Source organism: Elgaria multicarinata, chromosome 14 (assembly GCF_023053635.1).
Source record: "Elgaria multicarinata webbii isolate HBS135686 ecotype San Diego chromosome 14, rElgMul1.1.pri, whole genome shotgun sequence".
Classification (NCBI taxonomy): Eukaryota; Metazoa; Chordata; class Lepidosauria; order Squamata; family Anguidae; genus Elgaria; species Elgaria multicarinata.
The window spans coordinates 9,422,122-9,448,470 of NC_086184.1; the positions used below are offsets into that span (position 1 = coordinate 9,422,122).

The 26,349-nt window shown below is 42.3% G+C and overlaps 1 protein-coding gene across 1 annotated transcript in view; it reads left to right on the plus strand.

Moving 5' to 3' along the window:
* TOX3 (TOX high mobility group box family member 3) overlaps window positions 1-26,349 on the plus strand; it is a 110,682-nt gene that overhangs the window by 73,092 nt on the left and 11,241 nt on the right. Inside the window, exons 2-3 of the mRNA XM_063141163.1 lie at window positions 6,858-6,923; window positions 15,188-15,445. Of these exons, the coding sequence (XP_062997233.1) occupies window positions 6,858-6,923; window positions 15,188-15,445 (324 nt within the window). The remainder of the gene's footprint in view (window positions 1-6,857; window positions 6,924-15,187; window positions 15,446-26,349) is intronic.

Sequence of the window (26,349 nt, forward strand, 5' to 3'; positions counted from 1 at the left end):
ATAGTGTGGCTCCTGCCTTTTCTATACCGCTTTCATAGTGCAATATCCTACTTGGTGTAGATGAGCCCTTAGTTTGCCCCAGTTTATGCATTCATCTGGGGAAACACTGGATTATGATGGTTGAGAGGGAGCACAACTTCTTCCCTTTAACTTCACAGATAGCCTCTAGTATGAATCCCACAGAAGCATTGTGTGCATGATATACTGCAACAAAGCAGTGGAGCAAGGGTCCATTTAACTCAATATTGTCAACACTGACTGGCAGCAATGGCTTCCCAGGGTTTCAGGCAGGATTCTTTTCTAGCCCTACCTGGACCTGCTGGGGATTGAACCTGAGACTTACTACATGCAAAGGCGATGCTCTACCATTGCACCATAGGTTAGTGACTGAGCACATGTCTGGCATGCACAAGGTCTCTGTTTCAGCCCCTGGGAACTGCAGTTAAAAAGTGGCGAGAATGACATTTATGCCTGAGATTCTGAAGAGCCCCCTACCAGTCAAAAGAGACAACATTGGGCTAGAAAATGACTGGACTGGTAGTCTGAGCTGGTGTTAGACAGCTTTGTATGCCCTCAGGATTTAGTTATTCTTTTTTATTTATTTATATTTATTAAAATATTTGTATCCGGCCTTAAATCATTGGAGCCTCGTGTGGCGCAGAGCGGTAAAGCAGCAGTTTCTGCAGCTGAAACTCTCCCCACGGCCTGAGTTCAATCCCAGTGGAAGCTGGTTTCAGGCAGCCGGCTCGGGTCCACTCAGCCTTCCATCCTCCCAAGGTCAGTAAAATGAGTACCCTGTTAGCTGGGGGAAAGGTAACTGAGACTGGGGAAGGCAATGGCAAATCACCCCACTACAAAGTTTGCCAAGAAAACGTCAGCGAAAGCTGGCGTCCCTCCAAGAGTCAGTAATGACTCAGTGCTTGCATGAGAGGTTCCTTTCCTTTCCTTATATCATTGAGATCTCAGGGCAGCGTAGAGATAAAACCATTCAAACAGTATAAAACAATAAATAATGTACACAGCTAAGAACGTATTAAACCGTTAAGAAGCTAAAATCAGGAGGAAATTTAAAAGCAATAAAAACAATTAAAACTATGTGCAACTTTAGGCAAATTTTAGCCTAAAGGCTTTGATAAAAAGCCACGTTTTAACTTGCCACTGAAATGAAGCCAGCATCCGCACCAGGCAGGCCTCCCAGGGGAGGACATCCCACAATAGAGAAAACCCTATATTATTTTCTACATTTTCTGTATTAGTAGATTCAGTTTATCTCCCTTTATGCTTTTAGAATAAGGGTGATTTTTAAAAAAAATATTTTTACAGATAGGGAAGGGTGAAATGCAGGAGCTCATCCTGACAGTCCCATAGCCATGGCCCCAAGGATGATGATGATTTATTACATTTATATAACACCCCATAGCCAAAGCTCTCTGGGCGATTTACAAAGGATAATCCATAACTATGCCACTAGTGTGTGTGTGTGTGTGTGTGTGTGTGTACAGTGTTTTCATATTTTATATTATTATTATTATTATTATTATTATTATTAATGCAAACAAACTTCCAAATAAATGATGCTATTTAAACTACTATCTTGAAGTAGAAACTCCATCAAAGAAAATAATTTTTCAGCCTATGGTTATTTTTCTCATTCTCTGATTACTTCTATGTTAAATTGACACAATTATTTATATCACATTATTTATTTATTTCATTTCTATACCACCAAAGCTCTCTGGATGGTTTGCCAAAGCTTAAAACCTTAAAAAAAAATACAATTTAATCATAATATAAAAACTATTTACATACAAAAAACAATTAAAAACAACTAACAATAGAAATCCCAGGACCTTCTAAAACCTTGTCATATGCTATCAGATGCGTTGGAGTAGAGGAACGTCTTAAATTGGTATTGAAGGATGACAATGTTGATACTAGGGGTGTGCACAGACCCCCCGCTCCGCTTCACTTGCAGATCCGCCATTTTCCGGATCGGGCCGCTCCGCCCCGCCCCCGCTCCGCCCACTTCCGCTCCGCTCCGCCCGGAGCTCCGGATCCGGATCCGGAGCTCCGTTTCCCCCCCCATAGGCTTGCATTGAAAGCTAAAAAATTATACAACTTTTTTTCTGTTCAAGTTAGAAACCTCATGTTTGGCACCATGACACCTCATGGGGATATACACACGCATGCCAAGTTTCAAAGCAATCCCATCATCCCCTGATTTTTGGCGAATTTTTGAAAATCGGGCACCCCACACACACCATCCCTGCGAGGTGGGCAGGGGAGGAGGGAGGGAAGGCAGGCAGGCATGCAGCTGGCATTTCTGGGGGCATAAGGAAGTGAGCCAAGGATAAGCCAGTAATGCATATAAAATGGAATAAATCAATCAATAAACAAAGGAGGGGTGGAATTAAAAGCAGCAGTGTTGCTCAATAAACAACAAGAAGAACTTTTTTTAAAAGGCTATATCTGTCTTTTACCAGCAATAGGGGGACGTGCCCGGGGGAGGGGGAAGTAGCTGCCAGTTCAAGACACTGACAGCCACAGCTCCGAGAAGAAGTAAAACGCTCACTTCGACTCAGAACAGGCATTGCTCCACCACTGAAAAGTGACCATTCACTTCAACTCATGATAGGCATTGCTCCACCGTTTTACTCTCTTTGGAAGGCTCTAATGGCCTTCCAGTGCAGGAGAGAGTGGGGGCACGTCCACGATGAGATGCCCTAGGGGAGCTCATCCCCTTGCACCACATCGATTCAGTTGTTCCCCAAGGTTAGGGTGGGGAGCAGTGCTGTGTTTCTATCTCTTATTCTTGGCTTAGTATATGATTTCAGGTTGTGTTTGTGCATTTGGTGGGGCTACTGTGTTAAAAAACACGGGGAAAAGCCCGTTCAGATGAAGAAAGAGAAGTTTCCCAGAATCCCAAGTTACCTGTTTTGCCTATGCCCTCCTCCAACTTTGGGATCATCATGACCGGGAGCTGACTCTGCCCCTCAGCCCTTTGAAAAAGGTATTTTTCCCACCGATTTTTTAAAAACGTCTAGCCCGCGACCCGTACGATGCAGAAAGTTGAGAGTGGTCTCAAAATGACCCCCATCCACGACTCTCTGTGCACAAGAATTTTCAGAACGATAGCTTAAACCCCCCCCCAGTTATCCCCGATTCTTTCCCTCAATGCAATCCTATGGGCGAAAAGCCGAAAACGCAGTTTGAGCCGCGCGGTTGACCCGATTTTCACAAAAATATAGCCCGCGACCCAGACAACACAGAGAGGTGAGAGTGGTCTCAAAATGACCCCCATCCACGACTCTCTGTACACAAGAATTTCCAGAACGATAGCTTAACCCCCCCCCCAGTTATCCCCGATTCTTTCCCTCAATGCAATCCTATGGGCGAAAAGCCGAAAACGCCGTTTGAGCCGCGCGGTTGACCCGATTTTCACAAAAATATAGCCCGCGACCCAGACAACGCAGAGAGGTGAGAGTGGTCTCAAAATGACCCCCATCCACGACTCTCTGTGCACAAGAATTTCCAGAACGATAGCTTCAAAAACAACGTAGTTATGCCCGATTATTTGCCGCAATGCAATCCTATGGCGAAATGTTTTCAAGATGGCGACCGGAGCGCTCCGCCTGAACTCGGAGCTCCGAAAAATGGGCGCTTCTCTTCGCCTTGCTTCTAGGGGGTCCGCGGTCCGCTCCTACTCCGCCTCTGGGTAAGGCGGAGCAGGCCAATCCGCTACTGCTTCTACGCTCCTAATCGGAGCGGAGCACATCCCTAGTTGATACCAAGTGGACCTCAAGGTGCCATAATTGGGCAGCTACCACAAAAAAAAGTTCTCTCCCTTTTTACCATCTTCCTTGCACTTATTTGTCCTTATTGAACAGGCTTTTTTCATATGTTTTGGACTACAACACCCAGTATTCCTGACCATTGGCTATATTGGCTGGGGTTGACAGAAGTCAAAGTCCAGGTTTAGAGAAGGCTGTTCAGTAAGGACAAAGCTGCAAGACTGTACATGCTAGCCAGGCAAAGAGGGGAGATGTTCCATAGTTTAGGTGCCAAAGCAGAAAAGACCCTGTCTCTTGCCTTCATCTGCTGCAGTTCTGTTAGCAAAGGGATAATGAGAGAGATTAATAGAAATCCAGCAGGTTCAAGTAGGAGGTACCAGGTCCTGAGATACACCATTTTGACTTTCAACCAACAAAGTAAAACTAGGACGACTCATTCCCCATTTTTCATTATCAGTTCCTCTCTGTTAAAGGTCTACCGTACCCAACCCCCAACCTGGTGCCCTCTAGATGTTTTGGATTACAACTTCCAGCGATGCTGGTTGGGAAAGGCTGCCTTAGAAAAACACCTCAAATGAGAACGACGTTGGGAGATTTACCATGCTTCCAGAATTAGTTGGTGGACATCATATAAGATCTCAAGGCCAGTTTGCACAACCATTGGTCTTGTGCAGGTTTGTTTGAAATTGCTTTGCAGGTCATGCTGAAGCCAGTGACCCTGTGGTTGTGTATTGCCATGTTAAGGATTAACGGGTAAGGTCCATATAACATGTCCTTGCACATGCTGATTGTGGCAAAGGCATCCACACGATGCACCCACGAACAGCAATTTCCTGGTACTTCCAGGATTGTCTGAAACTTCTCTCTGTTCACAATTTAGAAAAGCCTCACAGATCCCTTTGTCAGATATGTTGTTGTTCTCATCATAGTCCCTACAAACATCTTAACATGGTTGCCTTCTAGCAAGACTTGTTAAATCAGAGCAAAGTGTATCAGTGAGTTGCAAACAACCAAGAGAAAAGAGGAAACACTGACATAGCCCTTTAATCCCTTTAACCTTTCAGGGCAAGGGCCATGGCTCAGTGCTAGTGGATTTGCTTTGCATGTGAAAGGTCTCAGGTTCAATTTCTGGCATTTACAGGTAGGGCTCAGTAACACGCCTGTCTGAAACCCTGGACAGCTGCTTCCTGTCAATGTAGACAACACTAAACAAGACAAACCAATGATCTGACTCTGTATAAGGCAATTTGAAGTCAACAAGCCATTTTAATGGTTGATAATATATTAATGTTGTGAAGGCTGTGAATTCAGTTACTGTTAAGTAATAAAACTTGAAACAAGGCTAAAATCTTCTTAAATACAGCCCCTGGTGAAATTGGGATTGTAGTTGATTCAGCTTTGCTTGAAGCTTCCTGGCTGATCATTGCATCTAGCAATAGAATAACACACCAGCTTGTTTCAATCAAAGCTTGTGGAGTGCCAGTATTTATTTGGAACAAATATAAAGATGCACCTATAGGTTCCAGGATTTTATGTCTGGGAACTTGAGCTGGTCATAATTTTTAGTGAGGAAAAGAGATGGTTGGGGGTGTGGGATTCCAAAAGTATTGACTTTCCCACACAGTTTATTTCTTGAACAAGGATGCGTTTCTCTTCTTCTGTCTTTCATCCCATGAGGTGTGTAAGGAAGATTTTTCGCTGTTGCAATTTGATTATATTGTTGGGATGGAGAGGACAGGAGTATGAGAAGAGACCCTTCCAGAGGACATAGGGAGTTGTTTTTTCCTTCTTCATAGGGAGGCAAGGTCTCCATGAAAAGGGGATCTGTGTGTGGCGAATAATAGTCCAGGGCAATTGTTTATTTGTCTTCAAAAATTGTTCATCTGTCATCCGTGTGGCTCGGTTTCATGTTAAATGAAATGCAGAAGCCAGGAGTGGGTTGCATGTGTGAATGAATCATTGCAGATAGAAATATGTTTCAGCCCAAATAACATTTCCCAATGAATTCACACATGTTGAATCATTTATTTATTTATTTATTTATTACACTTATATACTGCTCCCATAGCCAGGGTTCTCTGGGCCAATCATCATGTGGTAATGAGACATCAAGTGAACATGTGACATGGTACTGCAGGAATTTTCCTACTGTGGTGGGGTGGAGGGCTGTGTTTCTTTATGTGTTACGATAACACACCTGTCCGGGGGGGGGGGGGAACACTACATTCGGACAATACAATAACCTACCCTGCAGAAAATGCAGTGCATCCAGGCAACACGCCAACCCATGGTTCAACAACAACCCACACTGATAGGGCTCCATAGACTAATATCGCTTGGTAAGTCCCTCCTCTGGCCAGTGGCACCACCAAGCCCCACCATTACTGGGGCTTGCAGTAGCATCACTTCCTCCCCTGCCACACCCTCAATGCCCCCTGATGGTCAGGAAAGCTGAATGCCGGGTAGGGCATTTGTGTGAACCCAGGCCTACGTTGGCATAAGCCAGCTTCTTATGTTCATATGTCACAATGTTCCCCCTTCAACTGATGGTCTTTCTGTGAGTGTTAGTTTTTGCAGAGGTTGTGAGTGTTATTATTATTATTATTATTTATTTATATAGCACCAACGATGTACTTGGTGCTGTACAAAATATACAAATAAAACAGTGATACCCTGCCTAGAGGCTTACAATCTAAAATCACATTAAAACATATGAAGGGGGGAAAGGGGTTCACAAAGCAGAAATAAGAGAAAAATCATAGTAACAGTTTTTGCTGCCCACCTCCAATGCATTTCTTAACATTTGAAGGGCACACGGGTCTGTCTGTAAATATGAGGGATGCTAAGATGGTGGCAATTCATTTTTTTTTATCAAATAGCCAGCTAGAGCAGCAGTATTAATGGGATTCTCATAGCATCTATATTTTTGGGAGGGGGAGTTGTTGTCCCACCACTGCTAAAGCTATAGCGTTCCAAATCGTCTATGCATTTAAAATGTATTTATTTTCATTGTGGTTTATGTTAAAATTAAAATGTAGGTACCTATGTATTTTGTTTTTCTTTCAGTTTGGCAACAACAATAACTACATGAACATGGCAGAAGCAAATAATGCATTTCTTACTGCAAATGAGGTAGGTGTTGGGTTTTCTTTCCCCGTTTTCCAATTCTGTTGTTTGCTTTGATAATTTTTACAGACTTTCAACGGATGGTGGGCGAAGTGCTGGATTTTGTATGCGTTTTATGGCGCACAAAATAAAGACTTTAATGAGAGAGAAAATAACCTGACAGCTCTCCATTACCAGTCAATTTAGCTGTCCATAAGACTGTTACTTACATAGCATGTCAATAGAAACAAATCTGTTTTTTATATACAGGAGGGGGAAAAAAATGTAGCCAGAAGGAAACAAATGCAAAGCACAGTAGGTGTACATCTTTAAAGCAAACAGAGTAGCACTCATTAGAAGCTAATGCGCTAATTATGGTCATAGATACAAACATTTAATTTTTAATTTGGGTTGTTAACACTATTAGGAAAACAAAGGAGAAGCAACACAGTCGGTGGCATCCTTTGTTTTCTGGGGGAAATAAGGAAGGGACTTTCAGCTGAGAGCTTAAGAAGAAGCATCAGATCTGAATTGATGGGGCCTGACTAGGTCACAGAGGTGACGAATTTGGCCTCTAGCTTGTAAGGATGGGTTGGCGGAGTGGGGTGGGGTGAGAGAAAGGAGCAGGGTGTGCCAACTCGGGTGTTCTTGCTGTTGTTTTTAGAATCACTCCTCCTCTCTCTATGGCAGCCAGTGAAAGGACATTCAATACGGAGCTAGTGACATTGCGAGTGGAGAAGTAAGCATAGAATAAAGACACAGGCCATAGCTAGATGGGGCTTTATCCTGGGGCGATCCCCGGGGTCGTCCCTGCGCATCCCCATGACGCACAGGGAATCCCGGGATCAGGGAGGGATGATCCCTCCCTTGCCCCGGGATCTTGCCCTCCCCATTTAGCCTCAGTTTTTCCGCAGTCTCGGGCTTAGCCAAGGTGTGGCCAGGCTCTGCGGGTTGACCCGGTTCCATGCGATTCCTTGCGGGGAGCCGCACACAAGGTGCAGCACTCCTCAGGAGCACTGCGCCCATCAGGGGTAGGGTGGGGTAAGCGTGGAAAGTAATTTAAATTTTTTGCCGTTTGCACACGAGTGTTCTTGCGCTGCTGCCCCTTTAAGTTTAAAAAATGGCGGGCGCGACGCCTCTCCTTCTGAGGTCATCATGCGTCGCATGTAAACAGAAGAGGGATCTCACAATAAACACACTGCGAGATCTTCCCTCCTCCGTCGCAGGCTAAGCGGTAGGTCTAGCTAAGGCCATAGACTCCAGAACTTGGGTTAAACTAGGGCCTCTTTATTTGAATAACATGGATAGTTCTCCCTCCCTGAATCAGCATGTGAAAGTGTGGGCATCAATGTGTCCTTTCTCAGGCCTCTTGCCTGGCTTTATGGGCGAGCACTCTCCAAAGCCAGGAGTCGGGTAAAAACCCAGCTCCTTTCTTATATGCCACTCTGCAAGTGTGGGGAGACCACCTCACTTCACCCCCTCCCCGTGCCTCACAGCTCAGGCTAGGTGAGGCAGGAGGGTCTCCAAAGGCAAACCATATCCTGACATGGGAGCCTCACAGTTCCCTAGGAGCAGGTCCTCTGGATATGCCAATCACCAAAAAGGTACCATAGGGCTATTTTGTCCCTATTTTGGTATTGCCAATTCCCGCACATCCCTGAAACCAATCCACCTATTTATCCACTCTCCACCTTAGCAATTCCAGTATGAAGTAGGGGTGTGCCGCTCCGCCCATACTCCGCTCCTCTTCGCCTCGGAGCTCCGGCTCCGAATCGGAGCTCCGCAGTGGAGGGGAGTGGTGCCAGGTAAGGCCGGGAGAGGAGGGTGGATGGGTGTTACCGGGCCCTGCCGCCATCGCCGCCCATGCGGCGATGGCGGCAGAGCCCAGTAAGGGACCAAGGGGGAGGGGGGCCTTACCTGCCTCCGTCTGCGGTCCGTCGGCTTCTTCAATTGAGCCCATGGTTTAACCAGGAAGTCTGGGCCGCAGTGCGGCCCAGACTTCCTGGTTGAATCACGGGCTCAATTGAAGAAGCCGACGGACCGCGGACAGAGGCAGGTAAGGGAGAGGAGGGTTTTTTTTACCGGGCCCTGCCACTCTCGCCACATGGGCGACAGCGACAGCGGCAGGGCCCGGTAAACCCCACTTACCTTTCCAGCAGAGCTCCGGATCAAGGCGAAGGATCCGCCTTCACCTCGATCCTCTTCGCCATGCTCCGCTGGCCCCCCAATCCTCTTCGCCTCCGCCTTAAGGGGAGGCGAAGCACCCCACTCCGCTTCTAATTCGCCGGTCCTATTAGAAGCGGCGCACATCCCTAGTATGAAGTAGGCAAAACCTTTAAGGGAGGAAAAATCCTTCTCAGCCCTCCTTCCAAAAAAAGGAGCAACTGGCTAATCCCATACTAGATTCCGGCAGGGAGGGAGGGAGGAAGCCAAGACGAAAGAGGAATCTCTCCTCCTCTCTCTATGGCAGCCAGTGAAAGGACATTCAATAGGGTGGTAGTGACATTAGTTCCATACTGAGCTGCTTTCTGGCCAAAGCAAGTACCCTTCCAATTGACAGCAAAAGGGTACACTGGCAGCGTTAGCTCATGAATTTGCCTGCTTCTCCTTTACTCCCTGGTTTGTTTACCTTAACAGTGAGAGATTGTGCGTGGCAATGCATCGTAAGAAGTATTTGAAGCCTTACCTAGACCGGTGTTTATCCCGGGGCAAACCCCAGGATTGTCCCTGTGTGTCCAGATGATGCACAGGGGATCCAGGGGTCAGGCAGGGATCAACTCTCCTGGGCCCCGGGATTCAGCCCTACCCTTTGGCCCCGCTTTTTCCGTGGTCTCGGGCTGAGCCCGAGACCGCAGAGCGTGTGGCCCATTGATGCAGGTTTACCCGGCTCCGTGTGATTACTCGTGCAGAGCCGGGAGCTGCGCCCATCAGGGGGAGGGTGGGGGGAGCAGGGGAAATCATTTTTTTAAAAAACAAAATACTCACAGTTAGTTGCTCGAGCTCTCCTGCACTCCTGTCTCTTTAAAAATAAAGAAATGGCGGGTGTGACGCCTCTCTTCCAGAGGTCGCCGCACCTTACGTGTAAACAAGGGCGAGATCTCGCATTATTCACAATGCGAGGTCTCCCCTCCTCTCCCCCAGACTTTCAGGTAGGTCTAGCTAAGGCCTGAGTCGTGCTTAAGGTGAACATCATGCACAAAAAAATATTTATTAAAAATAGGGGCAACATTGACCTTTTGTGGTGACAAAGCCAGCTACCTTCTCCTCTCCATCACCCCACAATGAATATGCCCCCTACCCCCACCCTGTGTGGAAGTAAAACTATAGAGGAGAAAAATTCATTGGGACATATATTGTTGCAGTAAATGTGGCTGTATTGGATGTAGTCTTTTTATGACCAGATATTTAAAACAATGGCTTTCTCTCTGTGTCTTTTTCTCTCTCTCCTTCCAACAAGACTGCTTAGATAAGGGGAGATTGCTTGGCACCGGCTGCACTGTTCGTTGTGATAATGAACACAAACCCCCATCTGTAATGACAACATGATGTTTCATTCTGTAGAATTTCATTCCTCCATTTGAATCAAACATTGATGAAAGCTCTACTGCCAGCAGCTGTTCAAAGACAATTTAATTCCAGCTGTGATAATTCACCGTGTCAGACATTGGCTGTTATATGTTGATACAACAGCTCTCCAGATTTGCATTTTTATCAAAAGGAACAAATGTTTTGAACATTTCAGTGCAGATGGCATTTAACCGCACACACAGTTTTTGTTGAGGGTTGGTGGAATTTCTGTTTTGTTTTGTTTTTACCCCCTAAAGAAATCCAAGAGAGAAATGTATGAAAAGTTAATAGCTCTTAAAATTGTGATTGGTAACATAACCCTTTAAAACCATGATACTGTTCTGGACATATCAGTACCTTTCTCCACCACCAATTTGCATGACATCGAGGCATTTACTTTTTACAATGTGAATAGTCCCAGTGATTTGGAATAAGAGTATTTTATTTCAACATGAGGCTTTCTCCCCATTTAGATTACATTCATTTTATCCACTTATCCATACATTACTTATAGATGTCATGGCATGAGATACAGTGTGATGCATCACATTCTTTCTTTCTTTATTTTATTTATTTATTATTGCATTTATATCTCGCCTTTTTTCCTCCAAGGAACACAAGACAGTATACATAACCCTCCTCCTCCTCTCCATTTTATCCTCACAACAACAACCCCATGAGTTAGGCTAGGCTGAGAGTCTGTGACTGGCCCAAAGTCACCCAGTGGGTTTCCATGGCTGAGTGGGGACTAGAACCCAGATCTCCCAACTCCCAGTCCAACACTTTAGCCACTACACCACACTGGCTCTTTCTCTCTATCTCTTTGAAAAACATCCATGGGCACACACGATTCTACTCCACCACCACATGTTTGTAGGAAAATATTACTACCATGATAAATATCATTTCTGGAGAAGATGTTGCAATATCATACAGTTCTGTTGCATATGTCCAGAAGCATGATGGGTTTCTTTCTTTTTCTTTTTTCTTTTACATGGAATACTTTCTCAAAGTCAACTCTACTGTCTCCTCGATATTATGCTTAAAGCTTATACTTTAAGAGGCTCCTGCCCTGAAAGGTAGCCTAGAAAATGTATAAATAAATCGATAAAATGCATAAATACTATTGCTTTGTTTGCACTGAAGTAGAATATATTTGAGTGTTCATATTTGCACTGCAGTTTGCATATAACTTTGCAATTACTTCCCTACAAGTAAATTCAATTACTCAACTCTTAAGTGAACATCAGTATTTTGGGTGTGGACACATCGTATCAGAAAGCCATTTTACTTCTTTTAATATCATGCCCCATAGTGATTATTGTGGCATTAGCATTAGAACGCCATCCAAGCTGAAAAATTGACATGACGCCTTTGTGTTGTAACTTTCTTCCATGTCGTGATGGCAGTGACCCATTTTCCCCCCTTTTAATTCCTGAAGCACCTTAAATATTTATTGAAATAATATTTCAAGTGTTAATTACTGTGGTAATGAAAACAGCCAAATGCCACATATCAGGAATGAGTGTTTATCCATATTGTTAATGTGATATGTTAGATTTCATTAAGCAGTAATGGGGTAGCAAATGAGTTGCAAATTACCATTGCATCTGTTACTCGACCACATTAGTGCCAAACCAAACTGCAAATGTTGCCATAGGGTTATGTTCATTAGCCATCCGCCTTCCATGGCCAATCCATCCTTTTGTTTTGGTGAACTTCAAGTCTCCCCCATATGAAAATGTACCCTCCTCCTCCTCTTCCTCCTCCTCCTCCTTCTAAAATGCTCTGTAAATTTGGACAAAGCTTTCAGAACTGGTACTAAGTTACAGTGTCTGTACTTGTGTGTGTGTTTGTGTGTGTGTGTGTGTGTTGTGTACCAAGTCTGTTTGAATCTCTAAAGACAGTGCTACTCCTACAGACTGTTAACTGTCTGCTACCTCATCATTTCTGGTGTGAGACCAATAATGACAGCTGACAGGTTTTATATGCAACTAAAGGATTCCCCCCCTCCCTTTTCATGTGTTTCAGTTTCCATTTTCTCTCAAGCGGTTATTAATTTATATCATCATTAACAGTTTGAAGGATGACAATTTCCAGCACTTAATGAGATCTTTCACTGAACATATCATTTTTAAATTAACTGGCATTAAGTCATTCTTTCAGACAGGGTAAATAATACATAAAGGAAGATTCCTTTCGCCTTCTCCCGTACCTCACTGATCCACCTTTGCAGGAAAAAAAAAAAGCTAATGTAGGCAAACCCCCCCCCCCCAAAGTAACAGTATATGCCTGTAAACAACACACTGGCTGCAGCCCAAAGCATCCGTCTTAAGTTCTGAGTTTCCCCCTTGCACTATAACAAGGTTTACAGTACAGTGTTTGGCTACACAGTAGTACTGCTTGGAAAGCAAGGCCTTAGCTAGACCTAAGGATTATCCCAGGCAAATGGAGGGATCGTCCCTACCTGCTCCCGGGATCCCCTGTGTGTCATTTGGATGCACAGGGATGATCCTGGGATGATCCCAGGATATAGGCCTGGTCTAGCCATGGCCCAAGTTGTTATTGGTGGTGGTTGTTGGTGTGGATGGATGGATGGATGGATGGGGAAGTTCAGAAGCAGCAGCAGGTGATTGGCTGTGTGGTACTAGCAGTACTGACTCCTGGTTTTTGAGGGTCCTTGGGCAAGATGCCCTCAAGAAGCCCTCATTGACTCTTTCTTACCATCATTGACAATATCTATTATTGTTCCTTATCCTTTCCCTCAGCATTGCTGCCATTTGCTTCCTTGAGATGCTGAAAGCCAATGAGCAACTAGGCAGTGGTATCTCCTCCTCCTCCTTCTCACCACCATCTTTGTTTGGGTCAGTGTGAAAGGCAGGTGAGCAAGTGGGATGCAATGGTAATGAGGAGGAGAAATTCCGGGGGGCTCTTGTCAGTGGCCCCCTGCTGGAATATGAGTCCTCAGCAAGTGCCCAACAATGCCTGCCTTTAACACTCATCCTGACCCCTACACATGGCCAGTCAGCCCTTCCTAGTCCCTTCTATAGGAAGCAGTATGGACCCCGATCCTATGAATTTGTACTTAAAAGGAAGATCCATTGAGTTCTCTTTACTCTAGGGCAGGGGGAACCAGCAGCCCTTCAGATGTTCTTGAAATCCAATGTTCACCTGCTCCAGCCAACATAAGAACCCAAGAAGAGCAATGCCGAATCACATGGTCTAATCCAGTATACTGGTCTAATCCAGTATAGTGGCCAACCAGCTGCCAATGGGAAACCCACATGTTGAACACAATAGGTTGCCGGAAGGCAATATTAACTCAGCTCTAAGTTGTAAGGAAGATGCCTTTGCATTCTTCTGGGAGAAAGTCATATACACACAAGGTTTTTTTTCCAGAAGATATCTCCCCCCGACCAACATGTTCAATGAATGTGTGATAGGATAGCAGACTTCTGTCTGCTAGGCATACTCCCTTCATTCTGACACACTGCCTATACATGTACAGATGTTCACACATACGGACCCTCCACACAAGCAGATCCCTGATTGGCTATGCTGTCTTGTTAGCATAGAGGAACCCTACATATATACATCTGTAGGACCCCATCAGAGAATGTATGGCCAGTTTGTACACTATTGTAAAGGGAGCATGGCCAGTGAGAATGATCCCTCTGCAGCCTCATGAGTTCATTGAACACGTGGAGGGGTATCCTTTAAATACTGCTACGCACATACACTTTTGAGTGTAAGATTAAACATGCCTCCATTTTTAATTCAGAAATAGCTGTACTCCTGATATCAAGAATTTGAGAATCACAGGCCTGGCTCATTGTTTGGTAGGAGAGATGGTTTAATAAGACATCCTCCATCTGTACGCATGTGTCTGTTCCAAATAAAAGCAGCATTTCAGTCAAAGAAGAGCACCATTTCAGCATTACCTGATCTAGAATAAAATGTAACTTTAAACATGCATTTAAAAACCCTGAAGATAACTCAAAGTAAAAATCTCTCGGGCCGGGGCATGTGTGCTTTTCAGAACAAACCTGCCATTCACACACATACTCCTTGCTCCAAGTAAAACACCACGCAACAAAAGCTCCTCCATTTATAAGCTGTTGCTCTCCATAAATACCTGGGTCCCTAACAACCGCCTTCATCTCAAAGAGTCCATTATGCTCCATAAGGGAAATAGGAGGGAACTTGAAGCAGGATTCTAATATTTCACATTTATGGGTTGTAAAAGGGTTTTGAAGTATTCACTGCCAGATTAATGTTGTGTGTGTACTACCAAAATTGTCAGCATTTTATCGAAGCCCCAGAATAATGTGTAAGTTCTTTGTGCTATTTTACTAACATATCAATAAACTAGCAATTTGTTATACAGCCCTGAAAAAAGAAAATTCCAAAAACACAACCCAATGTCGCTGATGTTCATTCCAACAACAAAGACAGATGTTGCTAATTAAGTGTGCATTAAAAAACAGTTAATACTGATACACCATTAAAGCCATATGATAATGAGACTTAAATCTTTAATCTGAAGGATCCATAAAATTGGGCATATGTGAATCTTGCTACACTCGTGGTTCCCCAAAACAAAATGAAAAAACAAAACGTTTGCTTGTGAGCTAAGTTGTACAGGAGTCCCTTTTACTGGGCAGCTTGCAATATTTAACAGTGTTTCATTGCAGTGAAACATTTCTTTTTTTCTTTTCTTTTAGCAAACATTCCATACTCCAAGTCTTGGTGATGAAGAGTTTGAGATCCCACCAATTACGCCGCCGCCTGAACTGGATCCCACCAACCTAGGGATGGCAGATATACTCTTGCCCTTCCAAGGCCTAACTGATCAGTTGGCTGCTCAAGGAAATGAATTTACACCCCAGTTTCCACCGCAGAGCTTGGATCTTCCTTCCATTACAATATCTCGAAACCTCGTAGAGCAAGATGGCGTCATCCAAAGCAATGGATTACATATGGTAGGAATTGCTCTTTCTTTTGACGGCCAAACTGTACCTTATTGTGCCAAAGAACTATAAGATTGTGAACTACCCCCACCCCCAATAACTATCTAGTATACAGGAGAAAACAACCACCAGGCAGTATAAAGTAGTAGTACTCCTAGGCTATTAGGCACTGGATGCAGGATCTGCTTTCTGTTAGATTCTTTGCCCATGGAAGGTCCCTCTGCCCAATTATGGGGCATCCCCACATACACTGCAGGTCACCCAGTTCAGCAGCATCTCCTGACTCCCTGCATGACATTTGCAGAGAACTGGAATGGCTGTTGTGGGGAGTAGGGGGTGGGAAAGTCCATTTTTGTCTGCACAGTTGATCCAGAGAAATCTGGATCCAACCCTCAGTCATTTATTCAATGAAACATAATTGATTTCCCTAATTGATCAAACATAATTGATTACGTTGAAGGGAAATCAACATAATTGATTTTTCTTCTTCTTCTTCTTCTTCTTCTTCTTCTTCTTCTTCTTCTTCTTCTTCTTCTTCTTCTTCTTCTTCTTCTTCTTCTTCTTCTTGAAATTTTGAGTGTGTGCACCATAATGAATATTCACTTATTCTGTTTTCAGTGAAATTCCATCTTATTCAGAAGTATGTCCCATAGAGTTCAGTGGGACTAATTTCAATTTCTGAAGCCAACCACTTTACCTTGCAGTGAAATTTCCCAAATGAGATGGGTATGGATTCTGCTGTTGTTGTTTTTAAAAAATATTGTACGAGGTATAGTAAGCTACCTAAAAAAATGTTGAAAGTTAGTCCAAATTCAAAACCAATTTTATCAGGCCAGAATATGATGAACAGCTTGGAGAGGTGTTCTTCAGATGCAAGGAAGGTTGTAGATTCAGGAACCATGGTTGACATATAAATTATGGAATTTCAAGTCATGAGCTAGTGGCAAAAGGAAGGCATAACTGAAACATGTTATCTAGCAGCAGGTGACCAAAACATGGATTGCAATGGACTGTTTTTAGAAACCCTTTCCATTTGTTTTGAAAGTTGAGCTGCTGAAAATGGTGCTCAGGAAAGGAAACTTGCAGACATTGCAAGAATCAGGAGGTGTTCCTGTTCCTGTTCAACCAGCCCGTGGATTTCAACTCAGTTGACTCAACTTGCCATTGTATGCTTCTCTAATCTATATGGTTCCTTTCTGAGACCATTGCTTTTGTGGAGCTGCCTTAAGGGAGATTCACAAAAGTTGTCTTTTTCCACCACAAGGTGAATGTCTACAATTGCATTACTGTGCGAATCAAATGCAGATATCATATTTGAATACTTTTGATGTGTTATGTTTTACCTGTACAGTGTGTCGTATATTTAACACATTTGGAAAGTATGGTATAACTGTGAATTTAGTTGTATGAACACCTGAGATGACACCTACTTTATAGCATTATTTCCACAAGGATCCTGACAGTTAATTTTATTTATTTATTTAACATTGTTTATGAAGGGATGTACGAAACAATCCAGTATAAGATCATAAATGAAATAGTATATATTATTTCAGTGTACAGAACACAACATTATCTTCCTGGGAATGTTTGTTGGAAAAAGTACATTTTCAGTAGGCACCAAAAAACCAGAAGCGTTGTCACCTGTCTAAATTGTACGGTAGGGAATTCCAGAAAGTGAGTGCTACAATACTCAGGACAATGTCCAGTGATGCCGTTTTGCAAACTCAGATAACATTAGCGGAGCTCCGCTGATTCTTTCTGTTGTGCAAGTGGTAGCCCATTACGCTTCCTCCACTGGTTCTGCCAGCGGTTGGGCAGCCAGTTGCAAGACAGGTTGCATAAGTGGAACACGCAACACGCATAATGCGCAACCGTTTGCACAACCATGCTTGCACAACCATAACTTTAGCTGGATTCTTTTTTTGTGCATAGTCAGAACCTAGGCCAGATTTACACCTTGTGTCAAATCATTATGATCCCATCATGGTAACACTATATCTCTTTTGTGGAATTATTCCTCATGGGACACATATTTATTTATTTATTTATTTATTACATTTCTATACCGCCCAATAGCCAAAGCTCTCCGGGCGGTTCACAAAAATTAAAATCATAGTAAGACAATCAACAGGTTAAAAGCACAAATACACAATACAATATAAAAAGCACAACCAGAATAAAAACCACGCAGCAAAAATGATATAAAATTAAAATACAGAGTTAAAACAGTAAAATTTAAATTTAAGTTAAAATTAAGTGTTAAAATACTGGGAGAATAAAAAGGTCTTCAGCTGGCGACGAAAGGAGTACAGTGTAGGCACCAGGCAGACCTCTCTGGGGAGCTCATTCCACAACCGGGGTGCCACAGCTGAGAAAGCCCTCCTCCTAGTAGCCACCTGCCTCACTTCCTTTGGCAGGGGCTCACGGAGAAGGGCCCCTGTAGATGATCTTAAGGTCCGGGCAGGTACATATGGGACCCTCCCTGGCCCCGGGATATAGACAACCCCTTTCAGCCTGATTTTTCCCACAGTCTCGGGCTGAGCCCACGACCGTGAGCGTGTAGCCCGTTCCATGGCTTTTCCCGGCTTCGCGCAATTACTCGCGCATAGCTGAGAGAAGCTGTGCCCATCACGGACAGGGTGGGGGGAGTGGGAAAATCAAATTATTATTTTTTAAAAAATCTTACCTGAGTGCACGAGCATTCGTGCGCATCACCCCTTTTAGAAAATAAAAAAATGGCGGACGCGATGGGTCTTTCCTTTAGCTCGTCACGTCTGACGTCTAGACTAGGGTGACAACCCGCGATACTTGCATCACGGGCTCTCCCCTCCTCCGTCGCGGATTTTAAGGTAGGTCTAGCAAAGGCCATAATGACATTTGTTGCGGTATTTGGGATAATGTGGAATAAAATAGCACTATGAAAGCAGTTATTAGTGCACTTTAATACTGCTTCAATACCACTGTAAAGCAGTAGTGTACATCTAGCCCTAGTTTCTGAAAGCTGTGTCATTTGCGCAGTTGTCATAATTGGATAATTCTCTACAGGCTGTATTCTGAGACATCATGGACCAGACACCTGAAATCTTGGGCACCGCCAGGAACTGAGTTAGGGGGGGGGTCAGGACGATGACTTCAGTAATCTAGTTCTGAGTTATTTGGGAATTTGAAAGCAATTACCAAAATCTCAAACCTGGCCCAATAGCATAAGCAACTAGTGGAGTTCCTTCAGCATAGATGTACTATGGTGGCTATTAACCAGCGGTGTAGTGGTAAATATTGAAGTAATGATGCACAGGATGACAGTCTCCATAGCCACCCCACCCAAGGAGAGTCCAAAAATGCAGGTAGCAATATTGATCCATTTCAACAAACCACTTCTAGCAGTTTTCATCTCTGCCAGGGTGCAGGTCTCCTGAAATACTAATGGATCTCATTCAAGCTTAGGTCACTCGAAAATACTCTACTTTAAGAACATAAGAAATACCATGCTGGCTCAGACCAATGGTCCATCTAATCCAGCATTCTGCTCACACAATGGCCAACCAGCTGGTCACGCATGATCCAAAAATGTCTCCTAAATTCTCCATTGAGTTCAGTTTTCTTCTCCAGACTGCTCCATTCTGAATATCTAATTTACATTCCAAAGATGTGGTGATAAATGTCTGTCATTATTTATTGAAAATGTGCACTTTATTAAACTGATAAATATTTATTAATAATTGAATTCATCTTTAAATTGTATATTTCACGAATTACCTTTCCTTAGAGCCATAAAAAAATATATTACAGCAATAAAAAAGCATGTAAAAGAGGCATTTTAACTATGAAATTTCATTTCATGGTCAATTGGGCTTACTGTATCTGAACGAACTAAATAAGGAACCATAAAATAATTATGGTATTCGTCTACACTCACAGAACAATGCCCACATGCATCAGCATTCAGCTCGTCATATTTTATTACATCCTTGTTCACAAGTTGCTAATCAGTATTGATAGACAGGTCCTACATATTTAAAGAGACAAACAATACTTTATCCAAACTGAAACCATTAGAGTAACATAAAGTTCTTCTTCTGCTTTTTTGTTACCATGTAAAGTCCTGGCCACTTTTGGAAACATTATCGTGTTAGACAGCTCCACTGCAAATGATAGCTATTTTAATTGGATTTATAGATTGACCCTGTTGAAATGTCCAGTAGAATTTCACCTTGAAGAAATGTCATGAAATTTTCAAGCACAAACAGAGAAGAAATGAAATGTGGTTGGGCATGAGCTATGATTAATACAGTGCGTCTCTGGCTTTATTCTGACTACTACCTGACATGTTCACCTATAAACTTGAATGCAAAATCGCCAGAGGCACGGGTAAAAATAGGTTATGTCAAGGTTCTCGTATGTTTCCCTCAGGGTGCAGAGTTGGCTAGCTACATAATAGTACTTTTGCAGGCTTCTCTTAGATTTGCTGCAGGAAGACCACCGGAATAATAAATAATACTTTACATTCCATTACTGACTTAGGGTTTCTATATCCTCCAATCCATTTTAAGTGCAAGCAAACTGTTTTATTACCAAAGCGAATATGGCCTAGCAGTTATTAAAAATGACTGTGTCGATGGATTAATTTTTTCCCTACTAGTTAAAGGGGGAAAAAAGGTGGCTTGATGTATTGGCTTGGATTCCCTACCCAGCCTGTTATCGCTTTTGTATGTAGTGAGAGTGACAATTTGTCATATTGCTGATTAGTTTCATTATTATTGACAGGAAACAAAGGCACATTTATCTTAGTTTAAATGCATGCTATTACATTGGGATTCCCTCCCTCCCCCTGCAAATATTGAGAAGTACAACAGAAAAGGAGAGATAAAAGGAATTCAGGATGATTAGCATTTGCATTTTAATAATATGCTAATACAAAAAAAAAATCAACATTCGTAAATGAATTACTTGAGGAAAAATTGAATGAATTCTAGCTTGAGTACAGAAAAACACCTGGGACTTAACATGATGTGGAATATATATAAGCACACACACACGCACACATAAATAGATGGAAATCAATTGCCATATGCCATCGAAAGTCATTATAGACTAAAGTACCGTTGACTGTTTAGATGATCACCTGAGAAATTATTTTAATCTACAAAGGATGGCAATTCTATAGAGCTGCTACTTGTGCTCCATAGGGTTCCGTCTTTTTATTCTTTCCCCCCCTTTAAACATCTCTCTATAATCTGCCCGGCCTGCTGAGTAGCACTGACATCAGTAGTACATCAATTTCAGAAAGTGGATTATTTTTACTAGACAGCTATTGTGACATATTGGGTCAGTCATAAATGAAAGATATTCATGCAAGCATGCAATACTTGTAATGAAGTCTCACTCTGACCTTCTGTATGATTGATTCTGTAATTTAGTTTTCTCAGGCACTGCCTGAAATGAAATGAAATCATGTTGAACAAGTTTTGAATACCCACAGTGCACCAGGAGAAGAAAAATCTGCAGCCCTAGAGGCTTGAGCGGGAGCAGCTGAACGATTTATCTCCATGCTATTATAGCCTTTGCCAACGTTCAACATTTTCTTCTCTCTCTTTTTTTTCTTATTTGGCTTAAGTACTTAATTCTGCAGGTAGCTGTAAATGGGAAAATAAAATGCTGTTCAGATTTAAAATGACAGGACAGGAGTATGTGCAAGGGACTGATAAAATATCTTGAATAGAACTGACCTTTTATGTTGCTGAAAGTTACTGGGGGATTCATCCTAATAATTACCATATAGATTATTTTTTATTTCTTTCCTGCAATGAAACATTTCAAGGAGCAGTGGTGCTGATTGAATGAAAATTGAACTTGTTAACATTCTTTTCAGCTTAGCCTGTTGTACATAACAGAAGGTTAGCTTTGATGAATTTCGAAATTCCTTTTCTGATATCTAAGAAACAGACGGTAAAATAATTGCCTCTTTTCAGCCTGCATTTATTTTCTCTCTCTCTCTCTCTCTCTCTCTCTCTCTCTCTTATTAAAAAAAATACCTCTGGGTTTTTTAAAAATAGAGTAAACTGTATACACATCATTCTTGCAGTGTGTATGAATGTCAGGTTTTTCCTACATGAAAATGTGATTTTTGTAACATATATATATATATATATATGGGTAAAATCTTGTTTAGATGGGATTTGGTTCTTTTGGGAGGAATAACCAGCTGGGATCTTGCACTGCCATAACCCACCCATCCACTTCCCACTTGGAATGACTGTGTCTTGTGTTATATCACAAACTGCCTTCTCCTATATCAAGCTGTGTGGTCCTTCTAGTCACTTCTTGATGCCCTCCCCCATCAGGAGTAAGGGCAAATGATGGCCGGGGAAAGGCCTTCCATTATCAGAGGCAGTAAGCTAATTGCTGAAGGAACGTGGATGGGAGGGTGCTATTGCACCCATGTCCTGCTTTGTTGGTCCCTGGTAGACAGCTGGTTGGCCACAGAGTGCTGGACTAGATGGACCCTTGGTCTGATCCAGCAAGGCTCTTCTTATGTTCTTATGGTGGCTGTGATATCCCTGGGAACTCTTCTCAAGTTCAACTGATGTCTTCTTTGTTATCTGTTAGGTTCCAGACAAATACTTGTTTTATTTTTCTAGACCTTTTAAGTATTTTAAATATATTTGTGAATTCTGACTTCTACTGTTTTAGAACTATGAACCCAACAAGTCTGACACGTCCTTGGGCTCATAGTTCCACGGCCCTTTGGGTCCTGCCCAATGTGCTTATCACAATTTTAATTAAGTTATGGAACCCGAGTTGCTAATTTTAGATACTAGGTAAGATTAACAATAACTAGCATCAGTGACGTACCAAGAACTTTTATTGTTTCACAGATATATGAACAAATGAAGCAGCTATTTTAAAGTTTATTTTAAAATCGCATTTTCAATCTAGACATTTATTGTCTTCAAAGTTACTATTTTAACATTTTAGCAAAGAAATGAGTTTGAAATTACCAACAGGTTATTTCAAAACTGGCAAATGGGTATGGTTTCAGGTTATTCTCCTGCATAAAATTGTGCCTCCGGTATGAATCTAATTTTCTTTTAGAAAGAAACTTCCACAATTTATTTTTAATATCCAGTTTACGATCTTGATATGGGTACGGGGAAAGCGTGAGGTTGTGATTACAACATTGTTACAGCAATGTTGTTTAATATATTACAAATAAAAAAGTTATTTCATGGTTCATTAATGTGTTTAGTGTCTGGAACTCTTTATTAAAAGAAGCCTTTGTTGTTGTTATGAACATGTTTATTGTCATCGTTAAGTGAGGGGGAACCCAACTAATTACTGAATGCAATCATTTGTTCATTTATAAGAATGGTGGTTTCTCACCTGAGAGGTGCTTATTAACTTAGCATAGACTTTTATTGTCAGACATTGATCAGTTACATTTAGGGTGCAAACCTATGCATGTTTAGACAGCATGGCTGGCTGGGGAATGCTGGAAGTTGTAGGACATTTTTCTGTCTAAAAATGCATAGGATTGTATGCCCCATCCTGAACTACAGAAGGGCTTGTTTTATCCATTTTAGGTCTAATTTTCTATAACCCTCCTTGATTCACTCACCAATGTTTCAGCCATTCCTAGCTTCTGTGTTGTTTCCTGACTTGTGGGTCACATGGGTATATGGCAGGAACTTCTGATATGTCTTCACACTCTCCCATCCCAACCACCACCAGTTTGCAAGCTTTAGGTTAAAATCGTGGGCTTCCTATGGCTAAATTGACCTTACCAATGGACCTTCATTTTCTGTACATATGACATTCCAGACACTTCTTCCTTGTCAAGAGAGATTGTCTAGGATAGTTAAAAGATAGAGAATTCCAACCCAAAGAAGATCTTGGATATTAAGTTTTCTTGGGGTGGCATCAGAGCAGGAGTGGTGACTTATTTCCATTATGTTGCCAGGACAACCAAATGTTGTCCATTGACAATCTGCTATTTCCATAGAATCATAGAATAGCAGATTTGGAAGGGGCCTATAAGGCCATTGAGTCCAACCGCCCTGCTCAGTGCAGAAATCCACCCTAAAGCATACCAGACAGATGGTTGTCCAGCTTCCTCTTGAATGCCTCTAGTGTGGGAGAGCCCACAACCTCCCTAGGTAACTGGTTCCATTGTCATACTGCTTTAACAGTCAGGAAGTTTTTCCTGATGTCCAGTCGGAATCTGACTTCCTGTCCTGCACTCTGAGATGATCGAGACGAGATCCTGGCCCTACTCTGTGTGACAACCCTTCAAGTATTTGAAGAGGGCTATCGTGTCTCCCCTCAATCTTCTCTTCTCCAGGCTAAACATGCCCAGTTGTTTAAGTCTCTCTTCATAGGGCTTTGTTTCTAGACCCCTGATCATCCTGGTTGCCCTCCTTTTGACCACATTCAACTATTCCATGGTATAAATGGCAGCTTACCTTTTTTTTTTTTTTTTAAAAAAAGACTTCATTATGGTGTTCCTTTTCCTTTAGCAAGTGAAGGAGTGAGGACAGCTTGCTCCCTAGCCCTGCAGCAGCCAGAAGCAAACCTAGCAGCTTTGGAACCTAGCACCAACCGGCTTCTTGCTATAACTGCAGGCATAACAGTAATACAAGTCATCAACTAGTGGGCAGAGTGTTGGATTAGGACCAGGAGATCCCTGTTCACATCCTCATGCATGCATGCATGGAACTCATTAGGTGATGCTTGGCGAGTCAAAAATTCTCAACCTAATCTATTTCACAGGGTTGTGGTGAGGATTACATGAAGGGGAATATTATGTATGCTGCCCACAGTTCCTTGAGCGAAAGGTGGAATACAAATGTAACAAAATAGTCTTTTAAAGTCAATATCATTGCTTCACAATCACAGCTTTTCAAATCACACAAGTCTCAAACCTCTTCTTTGTTCTGAGAATATTAATGCTTTTAAAAATGCTTGTACTATTTAACCATTATTTGACTGATCAGGTGCCAGCCATAAGTTATTTTTCCCTGAGGGCTTTGCTGAACACCTACTTCTTTGGCTGTATCGTAGGAGAAGCTTTTAAGACTGAAGTCTCACTTAGTGTCACCATCCACTGTGACATTTCCAAAAACAAAACAAAAACAAGAGACCTAGAAGAAAGTGGTTTTTAGTCACTTGATTGGGGTAGTCTCAGAAAGCTGGAGATGTCACCTGTATTAATTTCATGAACATAACAAGCCATGAAAAGTGGTCTCCACATCAAACAGATTGTTCAGGAAGGCTTTGATTTGACATTCAGCACACCAAAAAACATACATTTGTAACAGCTGTTCATTCACCTTCCCCAACCCGGTGCACTCCAGATGTGGTAGACTACAACTCCCATTATCCCAATGCATGGAGGGTGGTGGGGATAGGCACAGAGGAAGTGAAGAGCACTTGTATCTGCTTTACATGCCATAATGTGCGACCATCAGTCGTCAAATGGCTATAGATTTTTAGTGTTTCCCTGGGGTTAAAAGAAGGCCTCTCATCACAACCATCTCCAAAGGAGAGTTACTGTCTTTAGAGATGGCACAGTATGCCTTCCTCAATTGCAGAGGCTGACTCCTAATGTTTGGTGTTGACTTGGGCCATAGCTAGACCTAAGGTTTATCCCAGGATCGTCCCAGGGTCGTCCCTGCCTGCTTCTGGGATATCCTGTGTGTCATTTACATGAACAGGGATGACTCCGGGACGATCCCGGGATAAACCTTAGGTCTAGCTAAGGCCTTGGTTGCAGTGTTTTGCTGGATGGTGTGGTTACTCTGGTTCTTAAAAAAGTAGTCTCTTAGTAGTCTCTTGGCAACAGGATTCTGCTCTTTAAGCAGAATGGCAAGTGGAAGTTTAACTGGGTAATAATTTCAGACAGAAAGCCTACAAAAGAAAGCTATGAAATACGAGTCGGAAAATCAGCAAGTAATTCCAATGGCTCCAGTTCCTTGAGGTTACTCTCATTTCTGCCACCTATGTATTATGCAGCAATTTCAATCTTCAATGTTGTATGGCTTTAAAAAAAGCATTGACCCTTAGATATGCACACACAGTGAGCCATTCCCAAAATATCATGCTGACATTTGGAGAGGTGAGAGCCTTATAGGCAATTTTATTCAGGGCCAAATATTGGTTTGCCCCACTCAGAGGTGCACTTGAAAGGGTCAAGGGAAAACAATTGCTGATTCTTTCTGCAGGACCACATGAGAGTTAAAACAATCTCAGAGCATTGAGAACCTGCCGAGATGCATACATTGAGTTCAGAAGGGTATTTTCCTTTTTGGCTACAGATGCACATGTGTCTTCTAGCTTTCGTCATTGTTTTCTGGGTGGTAGTCCAGCTGAATAGAGTAGCATTACTATTCGATTTTGCCAGGTGCCCGGAATAAAAACAACAATTTGTGTAGTATCCACACCCAGAAATAAAACAGTTTATACAAAGCCAATCCACACTGTTACAAAAATACAGTAGATTGTACATATTCTGGTACATATGTAGACTGGCACCAAAGAAACTGCTTTCAGCTAAAAGACAAGAGAGGATACACATACGCATAAATCTGCATATGTTAATTTATATGTATAGGTGCAAATTTAGAAATTACAATTTAAATTGTAATTTATTTATTTATTTATTTATTTATTACATTTTTATACCGCCCAATAGCCGAAGCTCTCTGGGCGGTTCACAAAAATTAAAACCATCATAAAACAACCAGCAAGTTAAAAACACAAATACAAAATACAGTGTAAAAAGTACAACCAGGATAAAAACCATGCAGCAAAGTTGATATAAGGTTAAAATACAGAGTTAAAACAGTATAATTTAAATTTAAGTTAAAATTAAGTGTTAAAATACTGAGTGAATAAAAAGGTCTTCAGCTGGTGACAAA